The sequence below is a fragment of the Trichosurus vulpecula genome, chromosome 4 (assembly GCF_011100635.1).
Source record: "Trichosurus vulpecula isolate mTriVul1 chromosome 4, mTriVul1.pri, whole genome shotgun sequence".
Lineage (NCBI taxonomy): Eukaryota > Metazoa > Chordata > Mammalia > Diprotodontia > Phalangeridae > Trichosurus > Trichosurus vulpecula.
In genome coordinates, this window is record NC_050576.1 from 185,071,480 (window position 1) to 185,092,142 (window position 20,663).

General features: G+C 44.7%; 1 protein-coding gene and 1 non-coding gene across 5 annotated transcripts in view; both read left to right on the forward strand.

Annotated features, from left to right (window-relative positions):
* Window positions 1-5,304: 5,304 nt before the first annotated feature.
* Window positions 5,305-20,663, forward strand: part of MED24 (mediator complex subunit 24) — a 34,036-nt gene continuing 18,677 nt past the window's right edge. Inside the window, exons 1-18 of one of the 4 annotated variants that reach the window (XM_036754712.1) lie at window positions 5,316-5,374; window positions 5,679-5,817; window positions 5,910-5,992; window positions 8,200-8,238; window positions 10,166-10,239; window positions 10,715-10,944; window positions 14,063-14,174; window positions 14,489-14,639; window positions 15,296-15,409; window positions 15,918-15,965; window positions 16,495-16,577; window positions 17,012-17,098; window positions 17,366-17,477; window positions 17,877-18,019; window positions 18,871-18,908; window positions 19,356-19,438; window positions 19,904-20,082; window positions 20,190-20,289. In XM_036754712.1, the coding sequence (XP_036610607.1) occupies window positions 5,688-5,817; window positions 5,910-5,992; window positions 8,200-8,238; window positions 10,166-10,239; window positions 10,715-10,944; window positions 14,063-14,174; window positions 14,489-14,639; window positions 15,296-15,409; window positions 15,918-15,965; window positions 16,495-16,577; window positions 17,012-17,098; window positions 17,366-17,477; window positions 17,877-18,019; window positions 18,871-18,908; window positions 19,356-19,438; window positions 19,904-20,082; window positions 20,190-20,289 (1,806 nt within the window). In that variant the 5' untranslated portion in view covers window positions 5,316-5,374; window positions 5,679-5,687. Of the gene's footprint in view, window positions 5,818-5,909; window positions 5,993-8,199; window positions 8,239-10,165; window positions 10,240-10,714; window positions 10,945-14,062; window positions 14,175-14,488; window positions 14,640-15,295; window positions 15,410-15,917; window positions 15,966-16,494; window positions 16,578-17,011; window positions 17,099-17,365; window positions 17,478-17,876; window positions 18,020-18,870; window positions 18,909-19,355; window positions 19,439-19,903; window positions 20,083-20,189; window positions 20,290-20,663 lie in introns of all 4 variants that reach the window. The other 3 variants (XM_036754714.1, XM_036754710.1, XM_036754713.1) reach the window with 3 other exon arrangements.
* LOC118849360 lies at window positions 19,187-19,291 on the forward strand. The gene has a single exon (XR_005010406.1). It is a non-coding gene; the product is annotated as a small nucleolar RNA SNORD124 (small nucleolar RNA).

A 20,663-nucleotide genomic window follows, 5' to 3' on the forward strand; every position in this document is an offset into this window, starting at 1 on the left:
CTGCCAGTGACCACACTCCCTGGAGGCAGGACAGCCAGTAATGCTGAAGGCAGGGGTACAGTCAAGTAGACCACCTCAAACTAAGAATCCCTCAACACTTCCTTCCCTTGACACACCTGACCTTCTTTAGTGGGGGCAGAGGTGTGGGGGAGGGGCTAAGCATGGGCAGGGACCTGGATCTGAGTAAGAATGAGGGGAGAAGGGAGATGAAGGGAAAGGAGAGGCTGCTCATTCCATGTGCCCTCACCACCTTTTCAATCTCCCTAAAAATGAAAGACCTGGAGATATTGGACAATGGGACCCTCTTCTTCCCTTCCCCCAACCTTAGCTCAGGCCCTATCCCTTGGCACTTCATCTAGGCTAGGGGACAGGGGCAAGGGCAGGAAATGACTGGTATGCTTCCCTGAGATATGGTACCATGCCAGCTGCTTAGAGTCAACCCAACACTGGGACACCCAGCCCAGGCAATCCTCTTCTATCCCTTAACCATCCTCCCCCTGGGAGCCTCCAGTTTTTCCCAGACCCAATTCACTCCCTCCTCCCTCAAGGACAGTGGTACCAGGCTGCATGAGGATAGAGACCTAAGTTGGCACCAGTTCTACCCAGCAAGAATTTTGTCTTCTACTCTCAGCTTTTGCTTAATAGTTAGTGAACATGGATTTTCTTATCCCTCCATCTTCCTTCCTACTCTGAAGTGGTGGAAAGGAAGAGAAAGGAGAGGGGAAGAGGAGACCATAGTATGTTAAAGATAGGAGAGGCAGGAAAAGGAACCTGAGGGATGGTAGTCTAAGGGCCACCTTTTCTTTAGTCCTTGTAAGTTAGGGAAGCAGCCAGCAGGAATAGCTTGTTCTCTGGCTATTGTTGATAGAAGCTGTATCCAAACACCTTTTCTTTCCCAGCTGGGGTCTACTACTATGGAATACCCCCACAATTTCTCCCTCTCCCATTCCCCTATCAGTAGGGGCTCTAGACAGTTATCTCCCTAAGAAGACCTCTGCCTAAGAGCCAACACCCCACACAACTCCATGCTCCCAGAATCATTCCACATCCTAGTGACAGGTGGGGGATACTGGGCACCAACCAGCCAATTCTGGAAATAAGTTTTCTGTCTTCCCCCATCCCCAGGACTCCCCTAGCCTAAGGAGAGTTGGTACCAGCAGATGAAATGTGAAGGAAATTCTCTAAGCTCTCCTGGCACTGCCTCACTGCTTGGCAGAACTCTGAGAGTTGGGGAAGAGGAAAGGGAGAGCAGGGGAAACTGAGGCACAGATGGTTGATGAAATCAGGAATATAGGTATTTTAACCAGGAATCTTCATTTTTCAATGGTTATTGGGATGCAAAGGAAAGAAAGGAAGACAAATGTTAGACAAGAGTGTGCGGTGGGTGGGGATGGAATGTTGGGGGGTGGGGAGAATAGATTTGGTAGACTTGGAGGAACAAGGGACTGGGAAAGGCAGACAATTGGGAAATTATCAAGCAATTGCCCTGATAATTACTAAGAAAGCCACTTAAGTCACCCACAATAATTACTCCTGCTTTCTCTGTTCCCCTGGTCTCTGACTTTTCTTTACCCCACTTAGGCACTCAAAAGACAGGAAAGGGTATTTGGGGAAGGACTATGGGAAAAGACTAAATAAGAAAGCTCAGCACACGACAGGCAAGAGGATGATTTTAAGTATAACACAAGAGGGAGGTTGAGGATGGTTGACCTCTGCCCTTCACCAAACCAGATTTTTTGGGCTGTCTCCAAGTGGGATAAACATGGATCCCTAAAATTCTCTCTCTGATTCCTACCTTCTGTAAGAACTCTCTCCTCTTCCCATAAATGTTTGCCAAGTTCTATTTACACCAAACTTATTACAATCCCCCTGCACACTTATGAAGTATTAATCATTCCCACCCCCTTAACCTCAAGATTAAAGGTCATACCCTAAGTCTAGAAGAAGAGTGATGATGGCACACTTTGTCTGGGAGAGGGTTGGTCCTTTGCTATCAGAATATGAGGCAAGCAGATGGAAGAAGGGATAATGTGGCAGAGGGAACAATTATTAAGGCCTGGCTGCATGTGGCTCCTTTCTGTATCTAGGTGCCAAGGTCAGGTGGCCAATTTTCTTCTTCCTGATGAAGGGAACATGTTGGGTGACTGAGGACAGGAGATTTTCTTAGGAGTTCTGGTGACTGAGACAAGGTGAAGCTGCTCTAAGGTCTGGGTTCAATTTTTCCTTTCAGCACCCTGGACAGTCTCTATCCTTCACTTCCTTTTTACTCCTGGGAGTCATAGTTACCCATTTCTTTCAGGGAATTATAGAGATAGGACAGAGAAACAAAGAAAGTGAAAGTCCCCTCTCAGGGGTGAATGAAGGGGATTCTTGGCTTCTTCTCTTAGAAATTGATCCTTGTAAAGGAGCACAAAGCTGTGGACATCTTCCTCTCTGCATCTACAGAAAGGAAGATATAGGCTAGGAGTTAGGGATGGGAATAGAAGGCAGTCACTTCTGAGGTAAGCTTGGCCTAGTGTTAGCTATTTGTGTGTGTGTGTGGGGGCACTTTGCTGGACTTCTCTTTGCCCCATCTGTTGCCAGTTGACTCCCCTCAGTTGGCACCTGCGCAGATTTTCAGGAAGCAGTGCTACAATAGAGGCATCCAGCCCAGAGTCTTGGTCTCCCTTTGAAGGAAAATAGGTAGATATGTCTCAGGTGTCCTACACCAGGAAGTCCTTTGACACTCCTGTGCCATATAATAAACACCTTCCTGACACCCTTTCCTAGCTTGGGTAATAAAACTTCATCAACCAATACCCTGACTCCTCACTGACCTTTCCTAGACTCCCTTCCAGATTCTCTGCAGCTGCACCAGACGTTGCCACAACATTCTTTCTCCATGGACTTTTCCCCAGTATGGGTAGAAACTAGCTCTTTCTTCAACACTCAAGCCCTTTCCTCCCTTGGTTCTGTCTAACTCTGGAAGTGAAGGAGGAGAGAGGAATGGGTCTAAGAAACAGTAGGTTAGGTTCCTTTTAAAAAGGATGGGGGAACAGTGGGGTAACAGTGAGGTTGAATTAATAGTGGAAGAGGCTGTTGGCAGCCTGAATGTAGTTTGACTGTGGCTTTCATGGTGACAGCCGTGAAGACCCAGTCCTCTCGTCGTATCATAAATATCTCAAGTAATGAAGTGGTGCTCCTATCCTTACAGTGGGCATAGCCAGGTGGGGAGTTGGGAGTTGTCCTGGCAGGGGAAGGCTGTCTCAAGTTCAAGAGAAGAAGGCAGCTGGCTAAAGAGAGTCAGCAGTTTCCAAGGAGCTTGTTCAAGGAAGAAGATATTGAAACAAAAACTGGAATAGAGATAGACTGGAACTGTAGTCTAACCCTGAGGAAAATCTTTGTTTCCCTGATCTTTGAGAGAGTTGGTGTGGGAGGAGGGGAAGTGGGAGGAGGAAGGAGGGAACTATAGAGGATGTCTTCTAGTCTGGAACTGGAAATGGGGGAAGGGGAGGCCTCAGAGACAGTTATTCAGTACTCTTTGCCAGAGGGGGAGGGTCTACACTCTGAATGCTGACATCCTCATCCCCTAGATATTCTTCCCTCCTACCATGGGCTCCACTCTCTGAGTAACTGCCTCTACAATCCTCAAATGTTCTCTAGCCATTGGTGGGATTAGGTAGAGAGGGGCAATTGAGACCAGGGACAGCTCAGTGAGGGAATTGAAGGAATAAGATCAAAGCTTTACAGATAATGAGAGGAGATAAAAGAAGGGGAGAGGAAGGAAAGGCAGGTAAAGAGAGGAGGGAGAAGAAGAGAGAGAGAAGAGTGGGGAGAAACAGTGGGGAGAAAGAGAGAGAGAGAGAGGGACAGAGAGAGAGAGAGAGGGGGAGAGAGAGAGAGAGAGAGAGAGAGAGAGAGAGAGCTGGAGCACTTCTTGGGATTGGAAAATGGTCACAGTAAGGTGTGGGGCAGGGGGTTCAAGGCAAATGGCCTAAGCTCATCTTTCTTCTTGCCTTGTCAGATGTTTTGTATAAATACTATTCCCTACGATATCAGTAAGGTAGGAACACCAGTCGTAAATGGTAGGAAACAAGGAAAGGAGAAGGGGAGTTTTGGAGAGGCAGCTAGCATGAATATGGTGCTTTAAGATTTGCAAAGTGTTTTACAGATATCTCATTTGATCTTCAAGATAACCCAGTGAGATAGGTGCTATTATTATCCCCATTTTGCAGATGTAGACAGACAAAGCGACCTGTCCTGCATTAAGACTAGATTAAGTACTCAGCTCCAGGTCCAGAGCGCTGTACACCGCGCCACCTAGCTGCCAAATGCTGTGAAGCCTCAATTTCAGAGGCCGGGGGAAGGGGTGGTCATTTCTGCACTCTACTCCTTCCTTCCCTCTGCTTTCTGTTTCCTTGCTCCCAATGGGGGAAGACCGATATCTGAAAAGGCAGCGTGCTTGAGACAGATGAGTTGGGCAGCTAGACTCTCGTCTAGGAATAGGTGGGACAGCTTTGTTTCGTGCCTCAGTTTCCCCTTTGCTAAATCAGAAAGGCTGGATGTGTGGTATTTGGCATTCTGCCAGTTATACTCTTCACCTTGGAATAAATGAGACATCTTCATTTCGTACCTCAGTTTCCCCTTTGCCCATTCAAAGAGGAATGTTGGTGGCTGAGGATGAAGTAAGGGCACTCTTCTCTGCCCTAACACCTGTTATCTTGTGCCACAATTTCCTGTGCAAAGCCAGGATGAATGGTCCTCTCCTTTCCTCACCCCCGCCCCTCCAGGCTTCTCACCTACGGAAGAGAATTCAAGAACATGGCAGGAGGTGTAGAATTCAGTGCACCCCTCCACGACCTTCACCCAACTGCCAGCGGGCACAGTGAAATAACTACCATATGACATCACAAAGCAACTGGTATGATTCAAGGATACTTAACTTCGGGTCCAGAATTTGGATTGTTTTTTTATTATTATTATTATTTTAATAACTGAATTTCGGTAGAATTGATCTTCTTTGTAGCCTTATGTATTTTATTTTATGCATTTAAAAATATTAAAGTTCATAGGATCTACTAGCCAAAGGGGTCCACGCTATGATCGCAGAAAAATTCTGAACTTCTTAGTCTTGACCTGCGACGTCAGCGTCCTAGGAAAAGAGAATGGAGGGGCGGACCAAGTCGAGCTTTCCCTAACGACCTAACTCAGTTACCCAGCGCGTCACCAGCGGCTAAAACTACAACTCCCAGAAATCAAGCGAGGGTCGTCCAAGCTCATTTCTTCGGATATTTCCATTGGCTCTCGGTGGCTGCTGCGCCCGACCAATTGGATATGAGCCCTTTAGCAGAAGCCAAAATGGCCGTGCTTCCTGGCTAGAGAAGTTGCTTCCGGCGTGCGTTGAGTGTTTTGGCTGCAGTTCTTCAACTAAAAACTCCACAACCGGGACGAGGGGCTGGAGAGAAAGGGGGAGGTCGGGGTGGCGAGGGCGTGTGGGGAGAAGGTCAGGGGACCCCCGCCGCAAGGGGTTGCTGGTGACAGCCAGAGGCGGCTTAACCCCTCGCAGCCTGGTCAGCCCTAGTCTCAGAGCTGCCCCATTCTGAAAAGCGGGGAGAGCCCGGGGACTCCCACCCCCGAAACTAAGCGAGCATCGTCTCCCGGGCCCTGACCCGGCGCTCTCCTTGTCTCCACCGCCTCAGAGGGGAGCCATGAAGGTGGTGAATCTCAAGCAGGCCATTCTGCAGGCGTGGAAGGAGCGATGGAGCGACTATCAGTGGGCTATCAACATGAAGAAATTCTTCCCCAAGGGAGCCACGTGGGACATCCTCAATCTGGCAGGTCTGGGGGGAGGGAGAGGACGGCTGCCTGGAGGGGGGAAAGGAGAGGGGTGCCCCGAATCAGACCTGATTGCCTTTGTGTTCCTCCTGTAGAAGCCCTGCTGGAGCAGGCCATGATCGGACCGTCCCCCAACCCTCTCATTCTGTCGTACCTGAAGTATGCCATCAGCTCCCAGGTATGCTCCCTCTTACTCTCTAGAACCAGAGGTGTCTTGTTCCGTGCCTAGCCAACGTGAAGTCCCCTTGGAGCTGCTGGTGATGGATCTAGAAAGGAAAGCATTTATGAAGTAGGGAACTACAGCAGTAGCCGAATCACCCAATAAGGGCCTGTTCTAAAAAGATGTTCAGCGGGAAACACAGGCAAGTGGGACAGCTTTGTAACTATCATGCTGAAGTTGTGTTCTTTAGAAAAACGAGCTGAGGTTACAGAGATTTATGGTTCCATATACAATCCTCTTTTCCTGTTCTTTGCCCATGAAAACATTCACGTTTACTGGTATTTAAGTTCAGAATAATATAATACTTCATAGTAATAATAAAGAAATAATACATGATATTTTCAAATAAGATAAAATTTCTTTTTAAAAAAGTGGTGACTTCCCAGTCAGGGCAGTATCGTGTGAGTTGCACAGAGCCTTTGCCTGCTGGGAGGTAAGATTTAGACAGTTGCCATTATGGGAGTAGTTATTAAAGACTGAACTAGTTGCAGTGGGATATAACTTAACAAGACACTATGTAAAAAGGTATTTTGTGTCCTCCCTATGGTTTTGTACTTTGTTGATCTGATTACAGGTATATTATAGGTTAACCACTTAATCAAACTCCTTTGAAAGAATTTGGAACTTAAGGACGTTGTTGTTGGTCAGTCTTTTCCAACTCTCTGTGACCCCATTTTGGGTTTCCTTGGCAAAGATACAGGAGTGGTTTGCCATTTCCTGCACTGGCTCATTTTACAGATGAGGAAACTGAGGCAAATGGAGTTAAATGACTTGCCCAGAGTCACACAGCTAATAGGTGTCTGAGGCTGGATTTGAACTCAGGTCTTCCTGACTGCAGGCCTGGTACTCTATCCACTGCACCAACTAGCTGATCAGTAACTAAGGGATTCACTTGAGGGAAATGGTAGCCATAGAACTTAGTAAAATTTAGGGATCTTCTTTTATCATTGAGTCCTTGCCTCCATTACTGGCAAGAGTATCAGATTCTTTTTATAGTACGTATTATTCTTTAGTTTGTTAGGTGAATATCCAACAAAGACCAGTACATTCCTTTTGAGATAGACATAGACCTAAATAAATCACAAGGAGCAGGACATTCATTTTACAGAAATTGTTTACTAATTTGCCAGTCACTAAATTCTTGACCATAAATTGTGCTTGCTTATTGTATTTTAATTTTTTGGTCTTCTACTACAGGCCTGTTGTGATATCTTACCTAGGCTACCCTGGATTCTTGAGGGTTATGCTAGTGGAGGACTAACTCTGATAGGTCTTCTAAAGTGAGAAGACTTCAGAGTAGGACTTGGTTAAATTGTAGAACGGTTGTAATCTTCATTGGTGGAAGGGATACCCACACTAAAAAAAATTACAATTCTTTAAATTATATTTTTTCCACTACATTTTTATGGTCAGAAGATACAAATTTTTAAGAAGGTACAATATTGATGCAAATATTAAGAGTCGTAATAGCAGTCCTGTTTTATCAATCACTTCCCTTTTGATGTATAATTTTAAAAGATTTATTAAATTTTTAAATGCATTCATTTAATAGAAATTATCTTTGTTAGCAGACTTTCCTGGAATGCATGTATTCCAAAGAATGTGTCCTTAAAGCAAATCAAGTGTATAATAGCTAAAATACTAGTTCAGCAAACTCATTACCTCAGTTCCTTCATTGGTAAAATGAGAGACTTGAACCAGCTACTTTTAAAGTCCGTTGTGATTTTATGATTGCACAAATCATTTACTACGGAAAATGTTTTTCTTTAGTCCTTGTCCATAAAGGTCATTCTCTATGATTGAAGTTACATTTTACTTTTCAGCCCATCCTCAGTCAATTGACCATTGAATGTAATTTATAAAGGAGTTAGAGTGTAAACAAAGGACCTTATAAGACTCATCAGCTATTTCTTTAATAGTTGTACCAATGACACCCATTTACATTTTTGTCAAAGAAGGAATGAGGGAATGGCATGCTTCTACCACTCTTAGCATGAATTGGGGAATATTTCTTGAAAGAATGAGATTTCCAGAATATGTCTTGTTCCTAAGCCTACCTCTTCTGATTAGCAACATTGACTTAACACACCATTTGAGTTAGCAATTATTCTTCCCTAAGTCAGGTCTACTCTATTTTTTTTTTCCTATCTGCTTTTCTCCCTCAGATGGTGTCTTACTCCACAGTACTCACAGCCATCAGCAAGGTATATTCTTAACCTCTTTTCCATTATAATCAGGTAAGGTGTGGGAGGTGTTATAAGATATCAGTGATAGAGTGCCTTACAGCTTTTTGCTTTTTCTGATCAGCTAATCCTTGAGATGTTGTTTTTACCTGCCAGAAGTACAGGGCACATTATGCTGTCAACTGGAACTGCCCACTAAATGAAAGTTTCTAGTGCTGAAGGACTCTGGGTATAACTACTCATGAACCCGACATAAGGTAGAGGGCATTTGAGAAGTGGTACTTGGGTACTCTTTTTGTACCATCCAGTTCAATAAAGACACTAACTGCCTGTGTAATAAATACTGAGGAAATCATAAAAGAGCTACTGAGCTCAGGAAGCTTACATTCTGTTGGCGTTGGCAGCAGGAAATGATGTGTACAAAATTATGCATAATACAAGGTAAGCAGTAAAGTGGGCAAAGGAGAGATCAAAGTGCCCTAGGAATGTTTAAGCAGGGAAAGAGGAGTAACATGGGGTCATCAGGGAAGATATCCCAGAGAGAGTGGCATCCAAGCTGAGTCTTGAAGAAAGTTATGAAATTGGAAAAGTGGAGATGAGGAGTGCCATCCAGGTGTGGGCAATGACTTGGGAAAAAATGCATAGAAGCAGGAGTTAGCTTGATAAGGTAGGAGAACAACTAATAGTTGAGTTGATTAGAATAGAGGATGTATATAAAGGGGCCAATAATGCAAAATAAGTTAGGAACTAGATTACAGAGGGCCTTAAATTCCAGGGTAAGGCTATTACACTTTGTTCTTTAAGCAGTAGGGAACTAGGGGAAGAGGGAAGAAGGCAATAAGCATTTTTATAGTGTCTGCTATGTCCCAGGCAGTGTGCTAAGTGCTTTACAATTTTTATTTCATTTGATACTGAACTACTGATGGCTTTTGAACAAGGGGGTTGACAGAGTCTGGCTTGTGCCTCAGGGGGATTATTTTTACAGCAGGACATATTTGAGAAAATGCAGAAGAGAGAGAATGCAGGAAAGAGAACCAGTTACCAGTTAGGAGGCTATTAATAATTATCCTTGGGAGAGATGATAAGAGCCAGAACCAGTGTGGTGGCCTTATGAGGATGGGAGAGAAGCTGTAGAATTAGAATCAATAAAACTTGGCAATTATTTGAAAATAGGAGATAAGGGGAAAAGAAGATTTAGAAGTGTGACTGCAAGGTTTTTCAGACCTGGGTAATTGTAATTGAGAAGATGGTGGTACCTTCAATAGAAATCAGGATGTTTGGAGGAGAAGTACATTGGGAAGAGGATGAATTCAGTTTTTTTTTATAATTAATTTATTTTTAGTTTTCAACTTTTACTTCCATAAGACTTTGAGTTTTAAATTTTCTCCCCCTCCGCCTCCCACCTCCCCAACCTGATATAGGTTCTACTTATACATTCATATTAAACATATTTTCACAGTAGTCATGAGGTAAAGAAGAATTAGAACTAAGGGGAGGAATCATGAGAAAGAAGAAACAAAACAACAAAAGAAAAGGAGAGCAACTAGCATGTTTCCACCTGCATTCAGAATCCAGAGTTCTTTCATTTTCCATCGTGAGTCTTTTGGAGTTGTCTTAGATCCTTGCATCGCTGAGAAGAGCTAAATCTATCAAAGTCAGTCATCTCACAATGTGGCTGTTACTGTGTATAGATGAGTTGAATTTTGCGCATGTTGAGTTTCAAGTGCCAGTGAGCCATCCAGGTCAAAATGTCCAGGAGGCAGTTGGCAATAAAGGACTGTAGTTCAGGGAAAAATTAGGGCAGGTTATGTAAATTTGGGAGTCATCTGCATAGAGGTGATAATTGAACCCAGTAGGTATCACCAGGAGAGAGTGGGTAGAGAGTCCCATGAACTGGAAGAAGGAGATGGGTTGGCCTTGAACATCATTTTCTCTGTTATTCCCACAGTTTGATGATTTTTCCCGTGACCTCTGTATTCAAGCCCTACTGGATATTATGGACATGTTTTGTGACCGGCTAAGGTAGCATCATAGATTCTCTTCCCCACAGGGAACATAGGGGTTGACTTTTAATTTGGGAAATACACTTAGCATGGGCTGAGAGTAGTTGGGTGGACTACTTATACCTTGTTTCACCTTACTGTACTCTTATTCTTGGCCCCTGTGATTTTAGTTTCCAGAGGAAGAATTCTGAAGGTCTCCAAGGCAGAGTAAGGGAAGAAGTCATGTTGGGGCTGGTCAGAATTACTACAGGAGTTCTTAACTTGGGGTCGTGAACTTTTTAAAAAAAATTTTAATACCTGTATTTGAGATAATTGGCTTCCTTTATTCTACATCCTAATTCTGACAAGGGGTTCAAGGACTTTACCTGCCTGCCTATGTTGTCCAGAACAGACGCAAAAAGGTTAAGAACCATTGTTGTAGTGACCGGGGTAGAGGGAGGTTATGTGAGTGGACTGGAAGGGAGACTCAAAGCCAGGTGGGCATTTTTCCACAGTTGTCATGGCAAGGCAGAGGAGTGCATAGGTCTGTGCCGTGCCCTCCTCAGTGCCCTTCATTGGCTGCTTCGATGCACAACTGCCTCAGCAGAGCGACTTCGGGAGGGCCTTGAGATGGGTGCCACAACAGGGGAGAAACAACTCACCATGTGTCTTCAGCAGCTTCAGAAGATCCTCAGCAGCACGAAGAATCGAGCCCTGCTACATATTGCCAAACTGGAGGAAGTCTGTATGTTGTCTTTGCCTCCTAATTCTTATCAACCACCATTTCCATATTTAGTGAGTGATGTCAAAGGAGGTGAAGCAGGATGCTATTACCCTTCTCAGTGTTTTGTGAAACTATTCCATATCCTCTTCTTTTCTCTCCCTCTAAACACTGATCAGGTGTTGGGAATTTTGACTATAGTACCACTCTTCCCACCATACACTTACAGATTTAAGTGTTTGAAGGGATCTCACAGGTCATCAAGAGTCACAGTCAATCAAGAGGTTTTTAGTGAGTAACTTCAACATGCCTAGTAATGTGCTCAGTGCTACTGGGGATGCAAAATAGGTATAAGATATACACACCCCTGTCATCAAGGAGCTCTCTTATTCTAACTGGGGAGACAAGACAGTTATGTATATGAGAAAAATAATACAAAACAACAAAGAGTAAGAACTTGGTTTGTAGCCCCGGGCTTCATTTTGTTAGTTTGTCATTTGGACATAACTTAATCCTTGACATGTATACTTCTCCCAAATGTCCTTTTAAGTGTGCATAATGGCATGCTTTTATGTGTCGTGCTTATTTGCTTATTTTATGTAACACTCAGAACCTCTAGAGGCAGAAAAGAAAAACTGAGACTATGGTAGCAGACTGAGTTCCTGGAGGTGATAAGTACTCAGATTTTAAATGACTAGATACTAACTGTAGAGAAGGGCAGGCTTGAGTTTGGTTTACTAGATAACACTAATTATGAAAACTTTTATGTCCTACGTGAGAAGTTGGCTTCTAGATAAAAACAGGTTAGGGTCTTAACTCAATCTCACAGCTTGTATTTTGTTGTTGTGACATTTGGAAATCTCTCAGTTATATGGTGCTGTCCAGTATTTGAGTCTCAGGAAGTTCATGATGAATACCAATAATTTCATTGATCCTAACACTGACTCCTATTCATGTAGTGTATTTATTTTTGCAAAGTGCTTTTTCTCACAGAACTGTGTAAATTATTGGTGTAAGTATTATTGTCCTCGTTTTACAGATGAGGCAGTTTTGATTCAGAGAGCGTCAGTGACTTGCCCAAATCACGTATCTGGGAAGTGTTAGAGCTCTCATGAGATTCAAAGATGCATCTCTTGATTCCCAAGTCCAGTGATTTTTCTGTTGTACTCTTTTTAAAAAAATGTAATTAAATATTAAGTGAAATGCAATAGAAGTTTAGAGAGAGGAGTTTGGGCTGAAATAATTTGGGAAAAGATTTGAGCAGAGACTTGAAGGATGGATAGGATTTGGGTAGTTGGTGATGAACAAGGATGGTATTCTGGAGAGAAGAGCAAATATGAAGGCACAAAGACTGTGAGGGAGAGTGAGAGGAGAGCAGCTTGATTAGAATGGAAGATTCAAGGTCACATGTGGGTTGACTCCAGAGGCAGAAATACTTTGTGGCATGTCCTGCCTGCACCAGCTGCCATCAGTTCTCAACCTTCTTTTTCTGCTTTTTTTGATAATGACTAGATACCTAGTCCTCAGGTCCAGCAGGTATATATACTTTGTAAAATTGTCTTGTAAGCTAGGTGTCCCAGTGGAAAGAGTGTCAGGCCTGGAGTCAGACTTATCTTCCTGACTTCAAATCTGGCCTCAGACACTTAGTAGCTATGTGACTCTAGACAAGTCATTTAACCCCATTTGCCTGAGTTTCCTCATCTATAAAGTGAGCTGGAGAAGAATATGGTAAATCATTCCAGTATCTGCCCAAAAAATCCCAAATGGGGTCAGGAAGAGTTGGATGTGACTGAAATGACTAAACAACAACTATTGTTGTGAAGTAAGTGCTTTAGAAACTTTAAAATACTAATGTAATTATGACAACAAAGTGACAAGAAGGCTGGTCTCCAAGTTAAGAAGATGTAGGTTTAAGGTCTCCTTTGGACACATGCTGGCTCTGTGATCTAGGGAAAGTCATGTTCTCTCACAGGGCCCTAGACAACTTCCTTTGGCTGGGATTGTAGTGCTTGTGCTGATCTTTACTAGGAGAGGAACGCTCCCCATCAGGAGTTCTTGTCTGGTGTCCCCCCACTGTAAATCTCTATTATTTTCATTTTATAGATTTAGCCTAAATGTTTAACTTACTGAAATCTTTCTGGATCTTGACTGTGTTGTACCATAAGTTTATTTTTAACATTAATTTTTTTAACTTTTTAGAGGCAGTTGGGGTTAAGTGACTTGCCCAGGTCACATAGCTAGTAAGTGTCTGAGGCCAGATATGAATTCACGTCCTCCTGATTTCGGGGCCAGTACACTTGGCCACCTAGCTGCCTCTAGCATTAATTTTTTTTAACTAATTGCAGCTCCAAATTCTCTCTCTCCCTTCTGCCCCTCTCCAGCCCATTGTGAAGGCCAGCAGTATATCAATTATACATGTGAAGTCATGTAAAACATATTTCTCTATTAGCTATTTTGTGAAAAAAAAATAAAAATGAAAAGGAAGAAACAAAGTAAAAAAAAATATGCTTTCAGTCTGCACTCAGAACTCTATAGTTTTCTGGAGGTGGATAGCATTTTTCATCAATAGTCATTTGGAATTGTCTTGGATCATTGTCTTGACTAGAATGCCTAAATCCTTCATCGTTGATCCCTCATGACAATCTTACTATTACTATGTACAGTGTTACACTGGTTCTGCTCACTTCACTTTACATCAGTTCATATAAGTCTTCCCAGGTCTTTCTGAAATTATCCTGCTTGTAAATTCTTCTATCACAGTAGTATTCCATCCCCATTATATATCACAACTTGTTTAGCCATTCTCTAATTGATGGGTATCCTTGCACTTTGCCACCACCAAAAGAGCTGCTATAAATATTTGTGTACATACAGGTCCTGTTCCCTTTTCTTTGATCTCTTTGGCATACTGAGCAAGTAGTGGTATCAGCAGTATAAACTCTCATGATGCCAGAGCACTTGGAGAACTGTCTAGGAATTTCAGCCACTGTTGTTCCTACCCTGTTTAGAAAAGGACAGAAAGTACATGCTACCTCTCAGGTTCCTGTGTACGTGCCCTGTTCTCTGAGAGTACCTAATATTGTGAGTTGTTGTTTTTAAAAGAGGCCAGTGTTTCCCATTGCGTCCTGTCTTTCTCCAATAGCCTCCTGGACAGCCATTGAGCAGTCACTATTGAAGTTTGGAGAGATGTTTGCCAGCCTCAATAATTCCCATCTCCAGAGTCAAGCAGAAGAGTGTGGAGCACTCATTAGAAGGTACCAGTCTTTTAACTTCTTTATCATAAGGGATGGCTCTTTGAGGGTGAGAGGGTAGGTAGAGGAATACATTGGGAAATGTATGTGATGCCAAAACAAAAGGTATCAAGAAAATGTTCAGGGGGTTTGTTGTTTGGTTTTTTGTTGTTTTTTTTTTAATTTAAAAAAGGGGATGGGTATATTAGTCCAGTGAGCCTCTTGGGGAAAAAGCAGAGTTTCATCAGCCCAAATGTCTCCTAGAGGTCTGAACTCTTTTCTCTGATCTCTGCTTTTTACTCTCTTGCTCAAACTTAGTCTGTTTGTCTTCCTTTCAGCATTCCCATCATGCTATCTATGCACTCAGAACAGCTGCACAAGACTGGGTTCCCTACAGTGCATGCTGTGGTCCTCCTGGAGGGCACCATGAATCTGACAGGAGAGATGCAGCCATTGGTTGAACAGCTGATGATGGTGAAGAGGATGCAGGTGTGGGGACAGTGTGTGCCTTCATCCCTAGGGCAGTCCATCTAGCTAGAAATCAGATCATTGAGCTGCATTTTCTGGACACTGGGAGAAGAAGCCTCTGGACAGTTACCGATAGGTCCTAGAACCCTAGTTAATGGAGGAGATTGCTCAGTAGTTGAGGACCCCCGTTCTAATACAGTTTGAGGTCACCACTTAATCTCTTGATTCTTAGAATGGAGACTAGGGAAGGGTTCTTCCATTCTGGCACTAGCCAGAAAGACTGAGTTTGAAATCTTACCGGCGGTTAGATGCTGGGCCAGTGGCCTTTAATTTCCTGATCTATAGGATGAAGGTATTAAAATTGATGACCTCCTGAGGTTGTTGTGAAGTAAGTGCTTTAGAAACTTTAAAATACTAATATAATTATGACAACAAAGTGACAAGAAGGCTGGTCTCCAAGTTAAGAAGATGTAGGTTTAAGGTCTCCTTTGGACACATGCTGGCTCTGTGATCTAGGGAAAGTCATGTTCTCTCACAGGGCCCTAGACAACTTCCTTTGGCTGGGATTGTAGTGCTTGTGCTGATCTTTACTAGGAGAGGAACGCTCCCCATCAGGAGTTCTTGTCTGGTGTCCCCCCACTGTAAATGTATATTATTGTTTTTCTTTTCCATTTTAGCGTATTCCCACCCCACTCTTTGTCCTTGAGATCTGGAAAGCTTGTTTTGTGGGTCTCATTGAATCCCCTGAGGGAATCGAGGAGCTCAAATGGACAGCCTTCACTTTTCTCAAGGTACTGGGGGAGGGATTTGGGAGCAAGATGGTCACTTTACAACCCAGATGATATCCCTCTGCTATTAGCCTCTACCGGGTTCCTCTTCATTTTTCTTGAGTTTAAATTAGTTAAATTGAGCTCCGTGACTGACCCCTTCGTTCTTCACCATTTGTGTCCTAAGTAGTTCAACATTTGCCACGTTGTAGTGCAAGAAGTTGGGATGGGAGCTAGAACATGGAGGTACATGGGGTTGCTCATGCCTCTCCAGGGTCATGCTCATTGCTAACTCCACTTCTGTGATTGTGTGCCCTAAGCCATGGTCCCTTGAAGCTGGGAGCTGTCCAGTCCAGGGTGCTCTGACACACACTAGACTCTTTTTCTGGTCTGGCACTTGTGAAGTCTTGGCTGTTGCTGGGACAGATACATTTCAGTCTGTGTATAGGATGGGGCTTCTCTTCCTGGGCCAAGTGGAAGAAAGGAGGAGAAACTGATTCCCCTGTGGCCTTTTTCTTCTTCCTTCTTGTAGATTCCTCAGGTTTTGGTGAAGTTGAAGAAATATGTTCAAGGGGACAAGGTGAGCTGCCCCAGACTGAAGAGGGCTCATATTCAGTATTGTGGTAGAAGGTACTGTTTTAGGAGAACCGAGGGAGGAGAGGGAACATTTATGGCCCAACAGGGAAACTGGATATTGGTGAGAAAGAGGGAAATTTGTGGTCATATGCCCAGGCTGGGCCACTGGGAATTCTTCAGGGAGCTGAATTGTTTGAATGCCCCTAGATCAGGAACTTGTGTATTGAAAATATTTTTGATAACTCAATATAGTTGGTTTCCTTTGTAATCCTGTTAATTTTGCTTGTTATATATAAAGGCTTCACCCCCAAGTAAACACACATGTCCAGACACACATCACCATCATCATCATCATCCTACTACCAGAATAGGCAGGATGCCACTTCTCTTTCCATCACAACATTGGGCACACCCAGCCAGTTGGCCTGGGCCACAGGCCTAGCAAAATAACACCTGTGCCCAGCATTGCCATGTGTGACTAGAAATGGAAAAGGTGGAATGGAGCCCAGATTGATGTTTCTGGCTCTTTGTAGGACTTCACTGAGGATGTCAACTGTGCCTTTGAGTTCCTGCTGAAGCTCACACCCTTGCTAGACAAAGCTGACCAGCGGTGCAAGTGGGTACTCCCATGGCCTCTGTCTTGCTGATGTGCCCAAGAGAAGCCATTCTCTTTCTAGGTCTCCCCTCCTTTCTGGCTCTCCTGGGACATACTTCTAGAATGTTACACATGAAGATGTCTCATCTCCTGATTCACTCCCCTTAGATGCCTCCTTCCCTGGGAAAGAGTGGGACTGAAGAGACCTTGGTCAGACAGAATTCCCCACAAGTTGGGTAGACATGCCCCAGGTGGGGCAGGCAAACCTGCAGCAGCCTGTGCACAGTCTAGTGCTTCCTTGCTTCCCTGTCTCAGGCCCCCAGAGAAGCTTCTAGAAGTCTCTGCTTCCAGGATTGGAGCAGGTCTGGAAAAGCCACATTCCCTCTGCTCTAAAGGTTCCCCTGTGTGTCTGTTCAAACCTTATTCTCCCCACTGCCCCCTCTTCTGCCTCCCAGCTGTGACTGTATCGACCTGCTACTCCAGGAGTGTAGTAAACAAGGACTGCTCTCTGAATTGAATACAAACAACTTGAAGGAAAAGCGGTAAGTGTATGTGTAGTTGGGCCAACCCTGGCTGCTCTCTCTTCCACTCTCTGTGCCTGTTGACCCAGATGGGGCCTCTCTGCCTCATGTTTGAGTTTGTGACTGTGGCTGGGTTATTGAGTCCAAGGGAAGGGCCAAATGCCTGTACTCTGTGCTTGGGGTCTAGGCATTCATTTATTCCTTAGCCTCTCAGCCACCTCTCTGTATCTCAGGAGATCAGGAATTGACCTTGATTCTTGCTTCTCCCCACTCCCATGCACTCCACAGTGCAGCTGACCGAGAAGAGGCCCCTTGGTTGAAATCAGCTGAAAATGCCAACATCCAGCCCAATCCAAGGCTGATTCTCCGAGCAGAGCCCACAGTCACTAACATTCTCAAGGTGTGTCCTCATCTCAGTCCATCTTGAGGTCTCTTTTCCCTGAGCTCTCTCTCCTGATTAAAGAAATTCAGTCTTTAGCTCCTGTCTTCCTCTTTTTACTTTTACATAGTTACCATGGTACTACTAGAGTGTTTTAGATAAGTGTCAGGCTCATGTCCCTTAAAAGCCCCTTCCCTCATTCTGTGTCTGATGAACTGTTCCCAGTCTGATGTGTCAGAAAACAAAACTTCAAAAGGGCTTCCCAGAACAGAGGACAAAAAGATGAGAGGATATTGGCCAATGTCCTGTTTCATGTGTGGGATTTGGATAGAAAACTATGTGGTCTAGATCATAGGCAAGAGAGTTTTGGGGGTACTGGGGACTTCCCAGCAGAGCTCAGTTTTTTGTCCCTATTCCCAGACAATGGATGCAGATCACTCCAAGACCCCAGAAGGACTCTTGGGGGTTCTCGGCCACATGCTTTCTGGGAAGAGCCTGGATTTGTTGTTAGCTGCTGCTGCTGCCACTGGAAAGCTCAAGTCCTTTGCCCAAAAATTCATTAAGTGAGTATTAGGATGCTTGTGCTCTGAAAGAGAACAAAGGTGGGAAGTTGGAAATAAAGGTCCACAGTCTAGAGGAGACCAGGTGTTAAGATCTGGGAAGTGGTGGTAGTGGGTAAATCCCTAGAAGTCCCTGAGATCCCAAGGACAGAAGCTTGGAGCCCCAAGAGTAGGTGGTCTGGTTGCACTGGCCCCTAGGATGCGTACAAAGTCCAGAGCCATGCTCTCTGGATTGAATTATCAATTTTCCTCTTGGATTGTCCCTTTCCATTCCTGTGTCAGTTTTCCCTCTGAGCAGAGTAGGGGAGAAGATAGAAGACAGGCTGACCAGTGAACGTGTAGACAACTTAAATATTGGGCATAAGGAGTGAGCAGTCATTAACCAAATATAAGTTTGAAGAGGCTATATTGGGAAGAGCTTTGGACTGGGGAGGAAGGAGACCTGGAAAGTTCTGATTTTGCTGCTGAGGAGTTCTGTGACCTTGGGTGATTCACTTGACCCTTTCAGCATAAATTTCTTCACTAAAATAGGGGGACTGGACTAACTGGTATTTAAGGACCTTTCCAGCTGATGCCATTCCACTGTTCATAATTTCTTGTGCAATCCTGTTGCAGCCATCATCAGGGGAAGGGAGTTCTTCAGGTGTACTAGAATTTGTATTTAGTGGACCATCAGCTGGTGTTTGATGTTGTTAGAGATTGTGGTGATAAAGCTATGTTTTAGTGTAACGTTATTTATAACTTCAATGGTGGTGACTGACACTAGTTGAGAAGCACAGATGTCCCTCCCTTCAGCTGTCTCTAGCTGTCCCTGTTGTCCCAGGCCCCTCTTTTGACCCAGTCTCTTTCCACAGGTTGAATGAATTCACGAAGCACATCAATAATGAAAACTGTAAGTTATCTCCTTGCCCTCTACCCCAGTACACACACACACACTCTCTCTCTTTCTCTTTCTTTCTTTCTTTCTCACACATGGAGGGGGTAGCCTGCCCTACCATGGATGACTAATCAGGGTTGGTTAAGGACCCTGGAAAGGCCAAGTGAGGACAAGCCAAGGATTCTTCTGAAGTTGGGCCTGCCTGTCTTCTTTGTGAACCCAAGTCTGCTGTTTGGGGTGGGAGGGCAGGAAGGGAGAGCAGAGGAGGGTCTCAGAACTTTTGGGGAGTGCCCATATTTCAAGGGAGGAATGATGCTCAAAGTGAAACCCCAAGAAAAGGAGCCTGAGTCCCAGGTCTGTGATGGAGCTGCTCTCTTCCTGACCTTCCTTGACTTGAACCTTTCTTGCCCTCAGCCCTGGGCAAGCAAGGCTTCTTCTCACTTTTGCATCTACTCCCCACAGCCAAAGGAGCTTCAGTCCGTGCTCTGCTTTTTGACATCTCCTTCCTCATGTTGTGCCATGTGGCCCAGACCTATGGTTCAGAGGTCAGTGAGAGGGGAAGAGCAGTAGGGAATGGAGTAGGGGATGACAAGGGGCTTGGTGCTGCGGCAAAGGGGAAGAAACCATTTGTGAAAGCCAAAGAAACCTTCATAGATCACCAGATCTCAGGAATTGGGACACACTATGCTAGTAGTTGATGGGTGCCTAGTTGATCAGGAGAGGCATCCCTTCTTCCTCCTTCCTCTTCTTGGGCTCCTGCCGTACCTTTAGGAATCATATCCTCATTGACCACAAGATGGCGGCATGGGTCTCATTTGATTCTCATTCCCCTAGAACTATCTGGGTGGGTAGGAGAGAATGTCAGCTTTGGGAGGATAAAGGTTGGGGCCCACCCAGGCAGAGATGGGGTGGCAGTGGTCTTCTGAAGGCTCTTGTCAGTTATCATTGTGGTAAAGGGTACCTGGTGGGTACATATTTTATCCCTCTCCTTGAATTGTTCATCCATCCAGGTCATTCTGTCAGAATCAAGCACTGTGGATGAAGTGCCCTTCTTTGAGACCTGGATGCAGACATGTATGCCTGAGGAGGGCAAGATCCTGAATCCTGACCACCCCTGCTTCCGGCCTAACTCCACCAACGTGGAATCCCTAGTTGCCCTGCTCAACAGCACGTTTGAAATGAAGCACATGTAGGTGGCCTGGAGAGATGCAAGTGGGGGCAGCAGTCAGGGTCTTTCTCCTTCAAGACCACACTTGCTGCCATTTGGGTGACCTTCCTCCCACTTCTTCCCAACAGGCAGATGAAGTGGCATGAAGCCTGTCTCAGCATCTCAGCAGCCATCTTGGAGATTCTGAATGCCTGGGAGAATGGAGTCCTGGCTTTTGAGTCCATCCAGGTAGCCATTCCTCTCAGTTCCCAGTTATGCCCTTTGGTCCCAGGATATGACATCATTTCCCATCCATTCCACTCTTCTCTCTTCCCCTAAGAGCCAGGTGTGAGTCCCAGATATCCTGCATCTCCTTAGGGTAGCAGATCTCCCCATCTGTAGAACTCTAGGATCTGGAGTCTCTCCTTCTGTAGCCATGGTCACTTCTAGGTCTCTAGGTCATTCCTCCCTCTCCCTCCCAGCTCTCAGGGTCAGTGGGGGCACAGTGGATTATGGTGGTCCCGGGGCTCAACTTGGTGAGATCTGAAGCTTCCCAAGGGCAGCAGTGACCAGGGAGAGGGTGTAGGGGAGGCCTTGGGGTTGGAGTTGGTACCTGCAGCTAA